At 43.0% G+C, this 18,807-nt stretch overlaps 1 protein-coding gene across 3 annotated transcripts in view; it reads right to left on the reverse strand.

Moving 5' to 3' along the window:
* PTPN11 (protein tyrosine phosphatase non-receptor type 11) overlaps positions 1–18,807 on the reverse strand; it is an 89,591-nt gene that overhangs the window by 19,248 nt on the left and 51,536 nt on the right. For all 3 annotated transcript variants that reach the window (XM_073790169.1, XM_019950362.3, XM_019950364.3), the window contains 4 exons: positions 15,301–15,432; positions 11,051–11,205; positions 10,072–10,139; positions 9,425–9,576 (listed from right to left, as the gene is read on the reverse strand). In XM_073790169.1, the coding sequence (XP_073646270.1) occupies positions 9,425–9,576; positions 10,072–10,139; positions 11,051–11,205; positions 15,301–15,432 (507 nt within the window). The remainder of the gene's footprint in view (positions 1–9,424; positions 9,577–10,071; positions 10,140–11,050; positions 11,206–15,300; positions 15,433–18,807) is intronic.

Below are 18,807 nucleotides of genomic sequence, written 5' to 3' on the forward strand. Positions count from 1 at the left end.
CATTCACTGTTGTTGAGAGGGTGAACTGGTGCCATCACTCTGGTACACAACTGATAGTACCAACTAGTTAGTATCCGGTAATGATGAAAAGGCACATATATTTTACAACGTTGAACATTTACTTCTTGAGAAACTCACGCACCCAAGCCTAGAAAGAGCTGACAAGGATGTCCAGTGACGTGCTATTCCTAACAATGTTCACCAAGAGAACACTGAATACCTCACAATGAATACCTCACATTCATATCACGAAATAATATGCAACAGTGAAGAGGAAAAGTGCGTGTGCGTGTGTGTGTGTGTGTGTGTGTGTGTGTATCAAAACAGATTACATACACAATGTTAGGTGGAAAAACACAAACTGCAAAACAATGAAACAGTATATCATCTTGCTAAACATTCTAAACATAAAAACAATGTCATATATTGTATACAGATATTTGTATTTAAAAATTTTTAAATACAAAAAGAGACTGCAAGGCTAGTTACTGCCTTGGGGTTCCGAGGGTGAAGATGAGGGGTGGCCCTGGGGGTGGGTGTCAAATGGAATCTCAGCCATATAGTGGTTACACTTGATTTCTTTTAAAAAGAAAAAAGATTTGAAAGAAATGTGACAAAAGGAAATGGTCTATTATGGGTGTGGTACTGAATGTTTTAAATTTTTCAAGATAAAATGTAAAGCATAAAAGAAATTTAAATCCACCAGTGGAATTTTTTTTTCCTCTCCTTTCTCAAAACTCACCAAAAACAGCTAAATAAAAAATGGAAAATCTTACTATACACAAAACAAGGGAATGCTACAACTCCAATCTACAAACTATAAAGTGTCTCTGATATAGTACTGTGAAAACTGGACCAAAATAAGAAGGAAGCTGAGAAGTAACACATACCCCTCAGATGGTAGCAGGAAAAAGAAACCCCTGAATGTCGCTGTCCCAGGAGTGAAAGGCCTGGAGCTGAGCCATGGCAGGCCATAGGAGAAGTGGGGGAAGGCTTGTCAAGAGCCAGTTCAACACAGTAGAAAGGCCCACAGTCTGAAGAGCCTTTTCTGCCGTCCACTGCCACCCTCCCAGCTGAGGTGGCCTAGAGGAGAGGCAGGGTAGGAGGGAGCATTATTAACCCCTCTGACTCTACAGGCATTGCAAAGTGTCAGAATGACCCCCTGAACACCAACACACGGATGTGCTCCCAGGGCGAAGGTAACAGGGCACTGAGACAACAAACCCAAGTAAAGTTGTGGACCTCCTCAGCCACCCTGCCTCCCCTCGCTATGGACTATCCGGTAATGAAGAGGTCAGCACAGAGCCTATATAAAGAAGGGGGGGAAGGTACAAAAAGGAAAAAGGGAGCAAAGAGCAAAAGGCAGATGGAGAAAACACATCAAAAAAGAACCTAAACAAAGAAAGAAGAAAAGATGAACACAAATAGTTCTGCCTTAATATCATAGACTTTACAGACATGCGCTTTCTTAAAAAAGAGCGTAAATAAGAGATTATATGACAACAGAGGAGATGAAAAGCAAGCTGGCGAAGCAACAAAAGGAAATAAAAGAAAGACACGAAGTATAGTAAGTTCAAGTCTAATTAGAGGTAGCAAAAAATTAAATAACTAAGAACATAGAAAGGGACATTGTAAACAGTCTAGAGGAAAACATATTTTTTAAACTATTAATAAAATACATAAAAGTGATGGAGAAAGCTATTAAGAGATTTGATATATATTATGGAATTCCTGAAGATGGGAACAAATAAAACATAAAAAAATATTCTAGGACATAATGCAAGAAAATGTTCCAGAAATCTCAAAGGAAAAAAAAATCTGAACCTGCATTTTATTTTATTTATTTATTTATTTATTTGAATCTGCATTTTAAAAGGAAAAACTTCACAATCAATCTCCCAAACATCAACGATAAAGAATATGCCTGGATTGGATCTCCAGGCAGAAAAAGTCAGTCACATATAAGGGGGGATAATCAAATTGACTTTAGACTCCAACACAGCCACATAATTCCAAAAAATCCTGTGGGGAAAAAAAACCCCAAGAATCTTATACCCTACTAAGTTACCCTTCAGATATAAAACTAATGTTCGGACATTTTTAAGCATGCAAAAACTTAGAATGTAATTATTTAAAAAAAAAAAACAGCTAGTAATGAAATCTAGCCAACAGAGATAAATCAAAATCAAAACAAAGAATTCAGAGAAACAGATACCGTGATAAAAGGACTAGAGTTTTGATCTAAATACAGCACTAACACTGAACAACTGTCATAATTACAGATATAAATGTCATAAACCATGACAAAAATCAGGAGATAAAAGAAAAATGTGCTAATTCTCTTTCACAGAGTTAAATATCAATTATTATTACAGTAAAAACAGTTAAAATTTTCTAAGCACTGGCTTTGTGTCAGGCACTATTTGAATATATTATCTCATTTTAATCCTCATAACAACCTTTTGAAATAGATACTATTATTAGCCCTATTTATTATGTTATTTATTATTTATTTTGGCCACGCCACACGGCACGGGGGATCTTGGTTCCCCCACCAGGGATCGAACCCGCGATCCCAGCAGTGGAAGCGTGGAGTTTGACCACTGGACCACCAGGGAAGTCCCAGCCATATTTAACAGATGAGGAAGTGGTGTGCAATTTCTAGTCATAACCTTAAAACAGGGGTTGGCAAACTAATGGCCTAGGGACAAATCTAGCCCAGACCTTTTGCAAGGCTTGTAAGAATAGTTACTTCATCACAAGTTTAATAGTTTTTAAAGGGTTGTAAAAAAAGAGAGAGTATGCAACAGAGACCATATGTAACTGGGAATCCTAAGAGACTCACCGTCTGACCCTCGACAGAGAAAGTCTGACTCCTACATTAACAGGCAACTGCTTGCCCTCCACTTCCTCCTACTCTCTGCAACCATGTGAAAAAGGAAACATCCTAAAGGACAGTAGAGGGACAAGACCAAATGTACCTGGGTCCCTGGATGAACCTAGGTCCCCGCCCTATACCCTCTGATCCCCAAATTGCCTGCCAGCTTGGACTTCTCTATAGAGAAATAAGCTTCTATCTTGTTTAAGGCACTATTATTTAGCCTCTGTTAAAGCAGCCAAACCAATTTATTATAAATTGCAGTCATTACAGAACTTATAGTCTAGGGAAGAAGTTGCAAAAAAGAAATCCGAGGAGAAAATGTTTCATTGAGTCTATATAGTATTTGAATTTTTTGAACTGGTTTTAAAAATTTTAAGTCCTGGGCTTCCCTGGTGGTGCAGTGGTTGAGAGTCCGCCTACCGATGCAGGGGACACGGGTTCGTGCCCCGGTCCGGGAAGATCCCACATGCCACAGAGCGGCTGGGCCCGTGAGCCATGGCCGCTTGGGCTATGCGTTCGGGAGAGGCCACAGCAGTGAGAGGCCCGTGTACCGCAAAAAAAAAAAAAAAAAAAAAAAAAAAAAAATTAAAGTCCTTGTGAATAATCACCTCTGAACAGCAGCCATACACTTTTTAGCACTGAAATGCTGACTTACATAAGAAGTAATTTTTTTAAAGATACAATATAATTTAAAATTAAATATTAGCTGGAAGAATTGACAGAGAGCATCACTTACTTAAAAGTTTTAAAATCCTAACTCTTTTTTTTTTTTTTGCGGTACGAGGGCCTCCCACCGCTGCGGCCCCTCCCGTCGCGAAGCACAGGCTCCGGACACGCAGGCCCAGCAGCCATGGCTCACGAGCCCAGCCGCTCCGCGGCACGTGGGATCCTCCCAGACCAGGGCACGAACCCGCGTCCCCCTCATCGGCAGGCGGACCCTCAACCACTGCGCCACCAGGGAAGCCCCTAACTCATTTTTTTAAATAAAAAATTTAAATATACAATAAATAAACTGAAGCATAAAGATGCTTTCTACTCAACACTTTTTTAAAAATTGTGGTTTAAAATAAAACACATGAGATATATCCTCTTTACAAAACATTATGTGTACAGTATAATATTGTTAACCACTTGCTATTGGTGTACAGCAGATCTCTAGAACCTCATCATCTTGCATGACTGAAACTCCATCCCCCCATTTCTTTCTCCCTACTACACACTTTCTTGAAAATCAAAATCAATATTTCTACATGAAGTGATGACAAAAGAATTTTCCAATGAGGAATAATTAATGCAAATGGAACAGGAATTATTTTTAAAAATCATAGCAGCTCGAGGAATAACATAAAAATGCTGGAGCTTTTTAGCTTATTTTGGAAAAACAAGAAATAAAACTGATTCACAAGTCAGATGGGTTTGTTTCTCGGAACCATGACAGCCCAGGCTGTCTTATAGATCAAGAAAAATTCTCAGGGGGTAGGGGCTGTTTTGTTCCATTTTGTTTTATTTTGCTTTGAGGAGTGGAGGGAAATTTATTTCAGAGGAGGTCTAAAAAAATGATCTGAAATTTATCTATCCTCCACTGGAATTCAATGACATAGCATGGTTACCAAGTCGCTTGCAATGTTTATAAAAAATCTTACGGTCTTGTCAACTGACACATAGCCAAGGTTGAAAGGAGGAACCAACCATGAGGCTCTAAAATCATCTGGTATTAACTATCTTTCCATGTGAGTAAACCCAGTTACATTCTTAAACCTTAAACTACAAAAAAGCCCAAAAGCCCAGAGCAGGGAGAGAGTAAAATGAAAATGCTCTTGTCTAAGTTACAGAACAACAAGATGATGCATCCAGGGTGCTCTGGGCTCAAATGTCAGGATTACAAACACCCTGACTCCTTCCACATCTAATCACAGAATCTTACTGGTTCTACTCTCCCTGGGCTCACTATCAGCCCCTGCTATCCTGTCCAAACCACCATCAGTTCTCACTGACGCTGGTCCCCCTGCAGCTGCTCAAGCCTCGTGCCCACCCAGCCTTCCCTCTCAAGCCAGGGCCCTCTTTTTAAAATGACAATCTCTTTTTTTTCATAAATTTATTTATTTTTTATTTATTTATCTTTGGCTGCGTTGGGTCTTCGTTGCTGTGCGTGGGCTTTCTCTAGTTGTGGTGAGCGGGGCCTACTCTTCGTTGCACTGCACAGGCTTCTCACTGCGGTGGCTTCTCTTGTTGCGGAGCACGGACTCTAGGCGCGTGGGTTTCAGTAACTGCGGCACGCGGGCTCAGTAGTTGTGGCTCGAGGTCTCTAGAGTGCAGCGTCAGTAGTTGTGGCGCATGGGCTTAGCTGCTCCACAGCATGTGGGGATCTTCCCGGAGCAGGGATCAAATCTATGCCCCCTGCATTGGCAGGGGGATTCTTAACCACTGTGCCACCAGGGAAGACCTGAGGATCTTTTTATGTCATTCCCCTGCTTCAAAATCCTCAGTGATTTCCCATTTTCCTTAGGATAAAGTTTTAAATCCTCAATATGGCCTGCAAGACCCACCCCCTCGAAATCTGGCCTCTGCTGACTTTTCTAATCTCACCCAACACGCCCCATGCTCTCCCTCTAACTCCTTCTGCTCCATCGTACGGATTTATTTCCATTTCAGGAACATGACTACTTATATTTCCAGGATCTGGCACAGTGCCTGGCACATAATACAACTGACTTTAATTAATGCAGGAATGAATAAACAAATGAACAAATGTGAGAACACCTTTTTATTGAACCAAGGAGATTATGGAAGATATGTGAAGAAGCACAAGGCTAGGGAAACAAATAAAACAGGACAAATGGAGGCATGGCCTCATGCATATATGTGTGTGTGTGTGTATATACACACACACGTGCGCGTGCGCACGCACACACACACGCACACACACATATATATATGAGAGAGAGAGAGAGAGAGAGAGGTATTATATAGAGAGAGCTAGACAAGAGGAGTAATTAATTTGCTAATTAGCAATTCAAAGAATATTATACCAGTACAAACAAACATACCCAGTATCCAGATCTTGGCTTTGAAATACCACTCTTCAGTAAGAAGCATCAAGGGCTCCTTAGAAAACTGGCTGGGAAAGTACAAGATGAACCTAGATCATCTTGTGGTGTCAAAAAGGGTAAGGAAGTAATCAAAAATGGGAACATATCAAAAAAACACAGGAACCAACTCGAAAAGGTTCCCACTAGGCAAATTTGGGACAGTTTAAGCAACAGAATAAGTAACAGTAATGGACTATAACCCATTCTGACATAAATAAATGAATGAATAAATAAATAAGGAAGATGGGAAAGCTATTTCTTATAGTAGGCTTCCATCTAATAAATGAAAAGGGAATGGTGAAAAGAGAAAATCACCATTGGGCAAATGTCACAGTGGTAATTTTTCCTGGCAAGAATCGTGAATGAATATAAAACTGGTAGGCAAAAAGTATGATGAAAAATTGTTCATTTATACAGTTTCTTGTATCTACCTACAAGATATTAATTAAAAAGGGAAAGACAGCAACGTAACAGTGGGGAAATCAGACAGACAACACCTTAATCAAGTGATCAAAGTTAACACCGTCAGGAGTGAAACAAACCAAGAGGGAGCTCATGATGTGATGTACCAGGAAGGACACAGCATCACTTCTGCGACCGTCCTGTCAAAAATGCATGACCTGAATCTCATCAAGAGAACACATCATACAAATCCAAACTGAGGAGCATTCTACCAAGCAACTGGTCTGAACTCTTCAAAAATGTCAAGGTCATGAAAGATAAAGATTGAATACTGCTCCAGATTAAAGGAGGCTAAAAATACATGACAGCTAAATGCACCACGTGACCCTGAACCACACGAAGGATATTAGTAGGACAAATTGGCAAAATCTGAACACGGTCTATAGATTCGAAAATAGTTACTGTATCAGTGCTAATTTCCTGATTTTGATAATTTTACTATGGTTATATAAGAGAATGTCCTTATTTCTAGGAAATACACATCAGAGTATTTGGAGGCAAAGGGACATTAATGTTTGCAACCTACAAATATTTCATTTAAAAAATTATATAGGTATATATAAAGCTATTTATATATGTGTGTGTGTGTATATACATATGGAGAGAGAGAGAGAATATGAATCAGTGATAAAGTAAATGTGTTAAAATGTTAACAGTCAGGAAAGGTGGGTGAAGGGAATTCCATTATACTGTTTCTGCAAGTAAAAAAAAAATTGTTTTAATTCTGAAATGGAAGTTAACAAAAGAAATCTACTTCCAAGTAAACAGCAGAGTGTGAGAAGATCCATTTATAAAGAGCTGAGAATTTTCTCAGTCTTGCTCATTTGCATTTCCTCTAGATTCCCACCTGTTTCTGCATTTCCTCCTTCCAATGCTGTCTGTTTCTCTACTGCCTTTTCTTTTTTTCATTTATCCCTCTGTAGCACATTCTTCCACTCCCAAAGGTCCTTAATGCTTCATAATTTTGGAAATGACTGTATTTCAAAATAATTAATTATCCTAAATGAGTTTTGTTCTTTTGCTTAATTTAAAAATCAGGTGGTTTTAATGTTCTTTTTTTTTTTTTTGCGGTACACGGGCCCCTCACTGTTGTGGCCTCTCCCATTGCGGAGCACAGGCTCTGGACGCGCAGGCTCAGCGGCCATGGCTCACGGGCCCAGCCGCTCCGTGCCATGTGGGATCTTCGCGGACCGGGGCACGAACCCGTGTCCCCTGCATCGGCAGGCGGACTCTCAACCACTGTGCCACCAGGGAAGCCCGGTTTTCATGTTCTTAAGTCTGCCACTTAAACCTTCTGCTAAAATAAAGTACTTCTTACTTTACCACTAAATCAAGTAGCAAGTTCCTACACTGAATCAAACACTACAATGCAGAAAACAACATAGTACAGGATCTAATTTTTAAAAATAAATATAATCTAAGCCTACATATATTTAGGCTACATAAATCCAAAGGCTCATGTACCAAATAGTAGTTCATGTGCTGACACATATTGGCACCAAAAAAGTATTGGCTGAGTGGATGAATGCATGCATGCATTCTAGTACTCTTGGGGTGGGATTACCAGGGACATTCAGTTTCTATCGTCTACATTCTGTAGACTACATTCTGTCTACATTCTACCTCTCCTACCCCTCACCTCCAATAAAAGAGCAGCGATAAAGGTGTTTTGTTTTTTTTTTAAGTAGTTCCTAAATCCAAGTTACAACTTCAAATTCAGGGTCAGAGGGACCATATATGGTAATGGGAAGATCTGAAGTGCCAGAAAAGCTGGGAGGGAAAGTCCCTAAATTCTCCAGAACAAGAAGAAAGACCAAAGCTTCTGAGTGAAATAGAGAGCTTTCCCCCCAGCTTTTCTGAACAAGACTACATTATGTTCTTCAAGATATTCCCGAATAACTTCCCATTTGTACCAACTGTACTATCCTCTCTTGTATTTATTAGGAGTCCTTCTCTTTGGGCAGCTTTATGCTTTAAGTATTCCTGGCCCAAATTAATATAACTGGAAGACAAATATAAAATAGCCTACAGTAACCATCTAAACAGTTCATAGCACTTACAATAACACAAAGTCAGACTTAAAGCAGTAAAGTTCAAAACCAGTAGCTTGTTAACTATTTGGCGGTAGCTTTCTATACACACACTGCTTCTGAAGATGTTTTTGTACAAGGAAACAATCTAGTGAGTATTTCTGTGTGGACTGAGAACCTACTAAACTAACTAACTTTGGCTAACCACACTTTGATAACGTGGCTGCTATGCTGCTGGGCTAGAAATCTTTCAATTAGGTGGCAGGTCCTATTTTGAGAAGCTGAGTTTTCTGGAAGGCAATAAACAGGGTAAAGCAGGCAAACCCTGTTGATGTTTAGACACCATCCAGTCTGCAGCACAGCAATGGGGCTGGGGCTGGGGCTGGGGAGGGAGATAAGCCTAAGCTCCGGAAAGAGCAGTCTCCTCAATCCTCTTTAACTCAGCTTTGTGTCTGTTATGAATAGCTTCCAATGGAAAGGCACCAATGCCACATTGTTCTTCATTATGCATGGCTTATTAAAATTGGAATTTTACTGTTTCCAACTCGACCAAATTGGTGGTTCAAACCCCCATGTGCTATTAAGAGTGAGGCGTTCATTTAAGAGATGGAATCAGGATGAATATCGCCTGGACCAAAAGTGGAACAGGCTGGAAACTTTGAGGCTTTGCGTTCTAAGCTTGCCGTGTGAGCCTGGGAAAATCCCAATTTTTCTGTGGCTGTTTCCCCAATCTGTCAGGCCTGGTGCTCCTTCCTGAGCTACTCCATACTGAAAAATCAGAGCTGTGAAGTAGGGAATAATTCGTTTCCAGAGAGGCCCTTCCTGGTTGGGAACTTGTTTCACCTTTTCAAAGAAAGACAGTTATCTATCAGAGCCTGTCCTTTTGCATGGAAGGAGAGCATATCCAAGCTGCCCAGAGAAAACCACTGAAAATCCACACGCCAGCCTTCTAAGCTTGGTACCTGCTCTTCTTCAATCCTGCGCTGTAGTGTTTCAATATAATGCTGGACGGCCATATAGATGAATCGGTACTGTGCTTCTGTCTGGACCATCCCTGACCTCTGAGACCGCACCATCTGAATGGTTTTGGGAACGTCAATGTCACAGTCGACACCTACAAAGCAAGCACCATGGAGTATCAGGATAAACTGCAGAGACAATGTGAAGTGGTTTAATGCACAACTGTTAGCAGACTCAGAGATAAAGCAAACTTAAGTCTTTAATGTTCTAACCGAACATGTTCCAAGGGCTACAGCACTGGCCTTCTGACCAATACCAAGGATCCTAGAAGATTACAGCGTAAAGGGTCAGCAGTGAGGGGTCCCTCACGTTCCAACAGCACCGTCCCATACCATCAGCAAGGCAGTTGCATGTTCAACAAAAGACCAGAGCAGTGGCACCCACAGCTCCTAGGCTTTGTTTTATGCCAAAAGCTCAAACAGCATCACTTCTGTTCTCTGGCAAACATACTGAAAGCTGAAGTCTCCGGCCTAGATTTTTGTGAAAATATTTTAACATTCAATTCTCTTCTACAGGCTACTTTCACTAGCACTTTCCTTCCATAAACTGAAAACAGGAACTGTAGCTTCTTGTCCTCCAGATGACCTACCTTTCTCTCTGATGATGTCAATAAGAATATCAATCACAATGAACGTCCCTGTTCGGCCAATTCCAGCACTGTGGGCAGAAGGATGAAGAGTGAGGACAACGGAGTCATTCATGAGGGTTTTATATGCAAAACCAAGCTATTAATATTAACAGAAACAATGTCTGCTCTTGGGAGTGTTTATTAGATTGTCCATTTATATTTGCAAATATATTAGCAAAGAGCACGGGGCTTTGGACTCAGTCCATCCTACACTTGGAGTCCAGCTTCTCCAGCACAATGTGCCTGAGGCCACTCCCTTAACCTCTCTGACCCTCAGTTTCCTCATCTGTGAAATAGGTTGTTGTGAGGATCAAATATGAGTAACGGATGAAAAAGCACTGAGCTCAGATGCTGGTATAGAGCAAGTGCTCAATAAAAGGGAGCTTTTAAAGAACTGAATAAACAACGTTTCACACACATCTACTTGCATATGAAAGAGATTTAGGAAACCAAACTTTCCCCAGTATAATCATGAAACCTAAGCTTGGGCACCAGCAGCCTGCAAACTCTGGTGCAGAGGCCATGGGCCTGGCTTCTAGAAGCCTGGATGGGGAGCAGTCCAAATCTTCTGAAGCAAACAAGTATATTGTCAGGGGAAAAAACATACCTCATTTCCATGGAAAAAGAGAACAGAAGCACAATCAAAGAGATGAATCCTAAATTATTATATTAACAAAGAAAACCAAGCAAACATTACCAGACTAAGGGCTCCTTGAGAATAAGGACTGTTTACCACCCTGTGCCCCACCACCCCCAGGTACACGGTGGTCCCGTAGGATCTAGAAGAAATGTACTTTGGGTCAAAGTGGTCCCTTAATGCCTCAAACAAAGATTAAATTTTTCCCTCAGTTAAAGAGCTGGGGATGGGCAGGTAAAAACAGGCCCCCTGGGCATCAGGACACGGGACAGGCAGCGCCCTAGAAGTGGGAGGGTTCGTCACCTGCAGTGAACCACCACAGGCCCCGCGTCCGTGATGCTCTCCTGCTTATGGTGGACCTCCTCCAGGAAGTCCAGCACGCCCCCGGGGTCACTGGGCACTCCGTGGTCCGGCCAGGTCCGAAAGTGGTATTGCCAGACCGTTCTCTCCGTATTCCCCTGGAGTAAAGCCAAGAAAAACCAGAAAAGAATTAAATAAATCAAGGGGTTGAGGACTCGTCTTGTCCCCATCTTTCCCAGATCCTACGTGAGCCAGGGGACCAGGCCCGCACAGAGCCTCCTCACACACTGTTTACAGGTCCCCTGCACGAGTTTCCCAGATCTCTCCTCCTTTTGGGTCTGGCTGAGCAATCCTGGAGGCAACCCTTGGCCTCTGCCATAAGAACCAAGATGTCTTGTACGGCTATTTGTTCTTCAGGAAACTACTGCCTGAATCGGTCTCTGAATCCTCAGCCAGGGGCAGATGAGGTCCCTGACCCTCCTCATCCAAGTGCAGCTCTACCTGGGAGGCAACTGAGCCCTCTGGGACTCAGGGCTCTCCTCCCACCAGATGAGAAAACGGGTATTCCCTCAAGCACTTGTTCCTCTTTGTCTTTTTGTACCTGGCCCTCCTCCCCTCCCCCAACACACACTTTTATTATAATATGATATTTAAACCTCTGTTTGCTGCAAAGCAGATAAGAAGACAGGCTTTGCAATCAGATGGGTGGATTTAGGCCCAAACTTCAGGATTCACACTCACTGCGGCCCCTGGACATCTCTAAGCCTCAACTTCTTCATTTGCCGATGGAGATAAGAATCTCTCAGTCACAATACCATTGTGAGGACTAAACAACGTCAATTAAACACACAGCCACTGCGCAAGAGACAGTTAAGAGACTCAGCACACTGGTGCTCTTCTGAGGACTGACGTTAATAAAGGTCAACAAGGGTACCAAGACCACAAAAAACCAAAAAGCATTGTGTTCTGGGTCTACCCAGATTAGATCACTGTAACGGCACTATTCGTTACTACATCTTCTTCCGACATATCTGGAGACAATCCAAGCTAAGTAACATTTTTAAAGGCGATTTAAAAAAAGAGAGAGAGAGTATAACTAGACCAGTGTCCACCAGTAACCTTCAGAACATCCAGGGAATCTGAACCACAATCAAGATCCTTTCTTGAATTATGTGCATTTAATTTGCTGAGCCAGAAAAAGATTTTTCTGGATGTTACCAGTGAGCTAAAGATCAGGGGGCTACCAGGGTCACAGAAAGGACAGGGAACGAGAGAGATCCAGCGCCCGGAGCATCCTTGCTCCTCGTCCTTCGTAAATGGCCACTGAGGTCTCTGCTCCCACCCCTCCTTCCCAAGCAATCAGGAGGCTTAAATGAGATCATGTGATAGCACTTTAGAAAACATGGAATGAGCTCTACAAAACAGCAGATAATCTGTGACCAGCAATTCTGGAGAAATGATTGGTCCCATGTCAGCACCTGCATCGGAGGGTGCAAAACACAAACCCAAACGCCAACATTTCCCGTACCTGCTCCTCCCAAATCTCCGATAACAAGAAGATGGATGGTTTATCACTAAAACTGAAGAAAAATCCACCTGCTACTGAGAAACACCTGATGATGAGAAGATGGGTAGTTTATCACTAAACCTGAAGAAAAATCTATCCGGAATCTTTGTCCGATGTCCTCTAAATCTCTGTCTCATTTCTGCTGGACAACTCCTCTCTCAGTCTCTGCAATTGAACCTCCACCCTCTCCCCACAACTGCACCCCCGCTGACATCAGAAGTTTGACATCCCACCCTGGACCACAACTGCCAAGGCTTCCAGCTCACTTCAGTCCCCCGACCACCTCAGGGAACTCACCAGACCACTGAGCCCCTCCATCCACCCTCTGCCTGCCTCCTCCTGCCCTTGCTGCTGGCTTGCCCAGCTCAGATTCCACACACTCTCCTCACAGCCACTCTCCAACACAGACCTCCACTCCCTCCACCCTCTCTCCATCCACTGCACACACAAACACACACACCCCGCCCCGCCCCAGCAAAGCCCCAAGCCTGGACGAACCTAACCACCCACTTTCTCTGTTTTGTACCCAAGGAACAGAGTGTCCTTGGAGAAAACTCACACCAGGTGACTGGTATCACTGAATGTTCATCTTCACCACCTCAATGGGCACTCAGCACTGCCCAGAAATTTACTGGATTTCTTGCTTTGCTACACAATGACTATTTCATCCTTTCCCTACTTTCCTCAAACATTTCGCCTCTTCTTATTCCCTTTGAATGTCAATGGATGGCCTTGCCTCAGGCCTGATAGAGAATTTAGAGCAAATCCCTGTCAGCTCCCCTCCCTATATCTGTGGCCACCTTCTCCTCTTTCCCTCCTGTGGCCAAGAAGTGCTACCCCCATCGATCAAAACCAACCCATCCACGATGCTCTAGATCCCACGCCCCTCCTCATCCAGCCTCCACCCTTGCCTCCCTGGCATCCTCGCCTTGACGTCTCAAAGGCATCTCAAACTTTACGTGTCCAGCAGGTTGCGCTTCATCCTCCCTCCCTCCTCAAATCTGCTGCAGCCCTCGCCCCTCATTCACACCATCATCAAACCCCTTCACATTTACATCCACAATTATCTCCAGTCAGTCCCCTTCCTTCCATTGCCCCTACCATCTTTTACCCAAACGATTCAAGCCCTACCATCCTGTACATCTTCCAGCTTTTCAGACCTCTGCCACAGTGCCACCGTCCACTCAGACTCAAAACCCTACGACGTCTGATTCCGCCTCCTCCTCCAATAGCCAAACTATCCCTACACACCCTACAGACTTCACCCCCCCAAGGGGTCTCTCACATCCCTCGCTTCTCTTCTAGAGTTTATTCTGGCATTTTATATCATATTCATTTCCAAAGGAAGGGAAAAGAAGCAAAACGTGGAGAGAGGCCATCAGACCTAGACCTCTGCGGAGCCCTCCTGGTTACAGGCGTCCTGGCCACTGGAGTCACTCCATCCCACTCTTCCCTCGGGGGGGCTGTAGGACACCTTCCTGGCACCTGTCTCCACATGTGTCCACTTGGCACAAGAACCGTCACGGGTCCAACACCAGCCAACGAATAAAATTTACATTTCTTTTTTTTTTTTTTTGGCCATGCCTGCGGCATGTGGGATCTTAGTTCCCCAACCAGGGATCGAACCTGGGCCCTCTACAATGGAAGCACAGAGTCCTAACCCCTGGACCAAAAGGGAAGTCCCTAAAATTTACATTTCTTCACGTGACAGTTAAGGCTCTTCCCAACTTGGTCCCAACCTCTCTCAACCCGTTTACTCCCTCAATTCCCCACTTGCCTTCATTCCCTGTAAACCCCATTTCCTTGACGCTGGCACTTCAGAACCCTGGCTGACAATGACACGTCATCTGGGAGGCCCTCTCTCCGCCATCTTCTCCCACAGAGACCCCGACCTAAAGGCCCACCCTCTTCTGAGACGGTCTCCCTGATGCCCCGGCTGGAAGCCCAGCCTCGGCAGAACTCCAGCACCTTAGACGGGTGTGACAGCCGGTGCCTGCTCGACAGCACAGGACTTTGCATACGTGGCTTCTCTCGGCTACATGACTGCAATTCCCTGGGGACAAAGGCGATTTCGCTTACCTTTATGTCCCCAAAGGACTTTGAAAAAGTAAGCCCCTCTCACCATGCAATTATAATGAATCCAAATCTTGTTGGATTCAAAGTTAGTCACCCCAGGGACAAACCTGAACTACAAGCAATTAAAAGCTGATGCCATGGAATTTGGTCACTGAACAGGCCTCAGGGCCTTTGCACTCACTGCTCCCTCCGCTTAGAACACTCCTCTCCTGACCCTCTGGATGCTGCTCCACCTTCAGGTCTCAGCTTGCGTGGCACCCCCTCAGAGAAGCCCTCCCTGTTTACTCCATCTCGGGTACCCAGTCACTCTCTAACATACCATCCTGTGGCTTTCACAGCTGGAGCACAATCGGAAAGCTTAGTTGGTTATTTACTCCTTAACCTTCCACCTCCCTAGGCTCTGTGGGGGCAGGGACTGTGCCGGTCTGGTTTGCGATGTATCAGTAGTACCTTGACGGTGCCTGGCACATAGAAGGCTCCTGATAGATGGATGTTACTCAGTGAGTGAACAAATGCCTGAAGGTATGCAGACAGGAGTAACCGCACGACCCTGGATTAGCGCACACCATGCGCAGTTACCAAAGTCTCTAAAGTACGACAATATACTTACTTGTCCAACCTTCGAAAGTTTAAGTTCTCTTAACGTATAGTCATGAGCAGCACTTTCTTTGACGTTCCTAACGCGCATGACCCCGTATTCTTTTAGCGCATACTCATCAGGCCAGTATTTGACACATTTACTCTGGAAGGGATCAGAGAAAAGACAGTTAATCTCTGTGAACTCTGACATGAAAGCCGAAACCAAAAGAAAACCAACGTTCAAGTCTTCCTTGATGACCACTAACATGGAAAACGGCCTGTCTGGTATCTAACTGTTGGGTTTTGAAAGAAGGAAAGAAGAATTCAAAAAGAAAAGCACGTGTGTGGAGAACCAGGGAGAAGTGGGAAGAGAAAGCTGCTGTTGCAAAATTGCCTAATTTAAGCCAGGTCCAAGGAGAGTCAGTGTTTGCTTATTTCTCTCTAAAGAACCAAAGAGGCAGAAAGAAGGGGACTACCCAGTATGAGTGTGCTGCCTAGCATGCACTCAGTTCTGAATTCCAGAGATCTACCAGTCACTATGCAGGGAAGGCAAGCAGGGGCTCTGGAGGTGGATGGGCTGCCCAACGAGCCAGACTGTCTGGTCCATTTCCGTGCCAGTGTAGGAGGTCTCCCCGCCTTATCTAACCCAAGTGTGAATAACTCCAGCACAGAAAGGCAGCTGATGGGGTTTTGAACCAGCTGCTTTTTCTATATCCAGATCCATCTGATACCTGCTACACACGTCACCTTCGCTTAACTGGGTGCCTGGGAACGCCAAGCCTGCAATAGCTGCTGGCTTCAGAGCAGGCAGATTGGAGAATATGGCACCAAGGGAATCATTCTGGCTGCCAAAGAGGAAGATATTTTGCTCAATGAGAGATGAGTCTGCGTATCTTTGGTGATATGTCCTGGGCAGAGAATGCCTTTGCGTCTTGTTTTCTCCTGGGAGCAGTCACCCACACCACTCACTTTCAACAACAACCAAGACACAAATATCAGCAAGAGAAATCTACCTTGTGCATTAGGGAGACAGAGAAATTCACTGTTATAAAACGAGAAATCAGAGAGCAGCTGCAGACATCCCCACAGTCAATGACTGAGGGAAAGAAGAAAAACATGGCAGGAGGAAAGGTCAACAGAAGAATTAATGGACAGCGTTTACTTTTCTGCTTAGCATGGCTTATGTGGTCTTTTATGTATTATTCTGAATTCAGCTTTCCCTCCACGATCCTGTAGATCCAAAAACCTCTTTGACAGATTTGACACAATTTTTATTATCCCCAAATAAACACTTTGACTATTAAATGTATGCAATGCTGCCACTCTCCAAACAATTCTGAGGACTGCTGGCCGCTCAAAAGAAGACAAATTAAATCACAACTCCTAACATTGTAGCTGACTCTGCATGCCTGCAATCTACTGTGCCCTCCTCCCAGTTTCCCAAACTCTGATGTAAACCTTGGCAAACAAATTCTAAAATGTGAGTGCTAATACTTTAGCTTTTAAATTAAAGCCCAGGAATCAAAGGGAATTCAGAGTCTGGTTTTTCTTCTGTGCACTGGAGGGGATAACAGGCGAACAAGTTACCAGAAACGCTCGCGGGGAGACTGAAAGCCCATCATGTCCTCCTCTCCAGCAGCGGAGTACAGAGGGAGAATGAGAAAACAGACAAAGGCCGGGAGAAGGAGGTAAGGAGCTGGGGGCAGAGTGACTTGGCCCAACGTCTGTCTATTCTAGGCGTTTCTGGCAGCTCTTCTGAGAGGGACCAATCCTGATCCCTCTGAAGTGACCTGAGAACCCTCTCTTCACAGCCCTCAAGTCCTCTGAGAACAGGTGGCCTCCTACAACTGCAATCAGGCAACAGGCAGGACGGAGGGCTCAGTTTTCCTTTCCATACTTAGAACAGGTGACACTCACCTGAAGCAAAAACTATGAAGACATTTTAACTTGTCCATTAATTCAAGAACATCTACTGTTACTGCAGGCAGCTGCTAGAGGAAGCCTTTGTTTCACAATGACCAGACCTGGCCTCAAAGGTATTCAAAAGTGTAACAACTAGCAGTACAATAACAAAAATCTTACAAAATCACATTGCCTTTCACAACTGATATGAAAATTACATTAGAAGGGCTAAAATCCAAAATCACCATCTGTCTTTTTATAGGGTATGACTGCTACGTTCCATGCAACTTTTACATAAACCAGTTAAAGTATATCTAAATAAAAAGAACTTTGACTAGAACACAAACAAAAACAGAGAACTTTTCCATATTAAAAAATCCACAATGGATGGGTTCACTTTGGGATAACACACAGAGCTGTCACTCAGTGGGATTTGTCTGCTTCTCCATAGGTGTGGGATGTTATAATTTTTAAAAACCTGAAGTGTCATGAAGAGTGCAGGGAGATGGGTACTAGGCATATGTCGCTTGGGGGGAGTGTACACTGGGACAACCACTCTAGAGGGTAGTTGGCAGAATTTATTAAAATTTACAACATGCAAAAGCAAAAACAATAAATAAACAAGAAAAAATAAAAAAAATTCAAAAATGGAAAAAAAAACAAGAGAAAAAAAGAAAAATTAAAAAAATTTTTTAAAAATTTACAACATGCACACCCCCTATGACCTAGCAATTCTTCTTGACATGTGACCTAGAAAAACACTTACCACATACAAAAGCAAGAACAAGATTGTTCACTTCAGCACTGTTTATAAGAGAAATAACTGAAACATTTAAATGCCTAATATATGACAGTTAAACAAATGGTAGTACATCCATACCATGGAATACCATGCAATTACTAAAAAGAATGAGATAGGCCAATATGTACTAACAGAAGAAGTTAGAACATATATTAGGTGGGGAGAAAAGAAACCAAGATACACAATAAAGTTACTGTATGACAGCACTTTTTCATACAGTACTTGTCCGAAAATAGCACTATATACTTCTATAGGAGCATGTATGTATGTGAATACATATACATGTGCAAATGTAGGTATATAATGCCTATTATACACATGCATATGCAAATGCCAAGAAGACAGTGTAGAAGAATACGCATCAAACTGATAAGAGGGTTTATGTTGGAGGAGGGAACAATTGGGTGGACAAGGGATGGTGACAAAGGTAATTTTAATTGTAAGGAGTTTGAATGTTTATCTGAATATATTGTCTGGATAGTTCAAATTAATTTTTTAAATGCTTAGAAGTCCTAAGTATAGTTCACATGACAAGTGAAATCAATGTTTATTGATTAGTCCTCTAATCCCCTGAAGGTACCAGACAGGCCTTCTTACACTCCCTTTATGACCTCTGCTTCTGGACACAATGGGGTAACAGAAACTGGATTTACTCTCCTACCTTAAACCACTAAAATGGAAAAATGAAATGATATATATAATAGGATTAGTAACAAGGACATTTAAAAAATTATTATAAATATATTCCATATGTTCAAAAGGTACAGCAAATGATGGACATGTTAAGAAGAGAGACATAGGATATATTAAAAAGACTCAAATAAAACTTAAATG

The sequence above is a fragment of the Tursiops truncatus genome, chromosome 13 (genome assembly GCF_011762595.2).
Source record: "Tursiops truncatus isolate mTurTru1 chromosome 13, mTurTru1.mat.Y, whole genome shotgun sequence".
NCBI lineage: Eukaryota > Metazoa > Chordata > Mammalia > Artiodactyla > Delphinidae > Tursiops > Tursiops truncatus.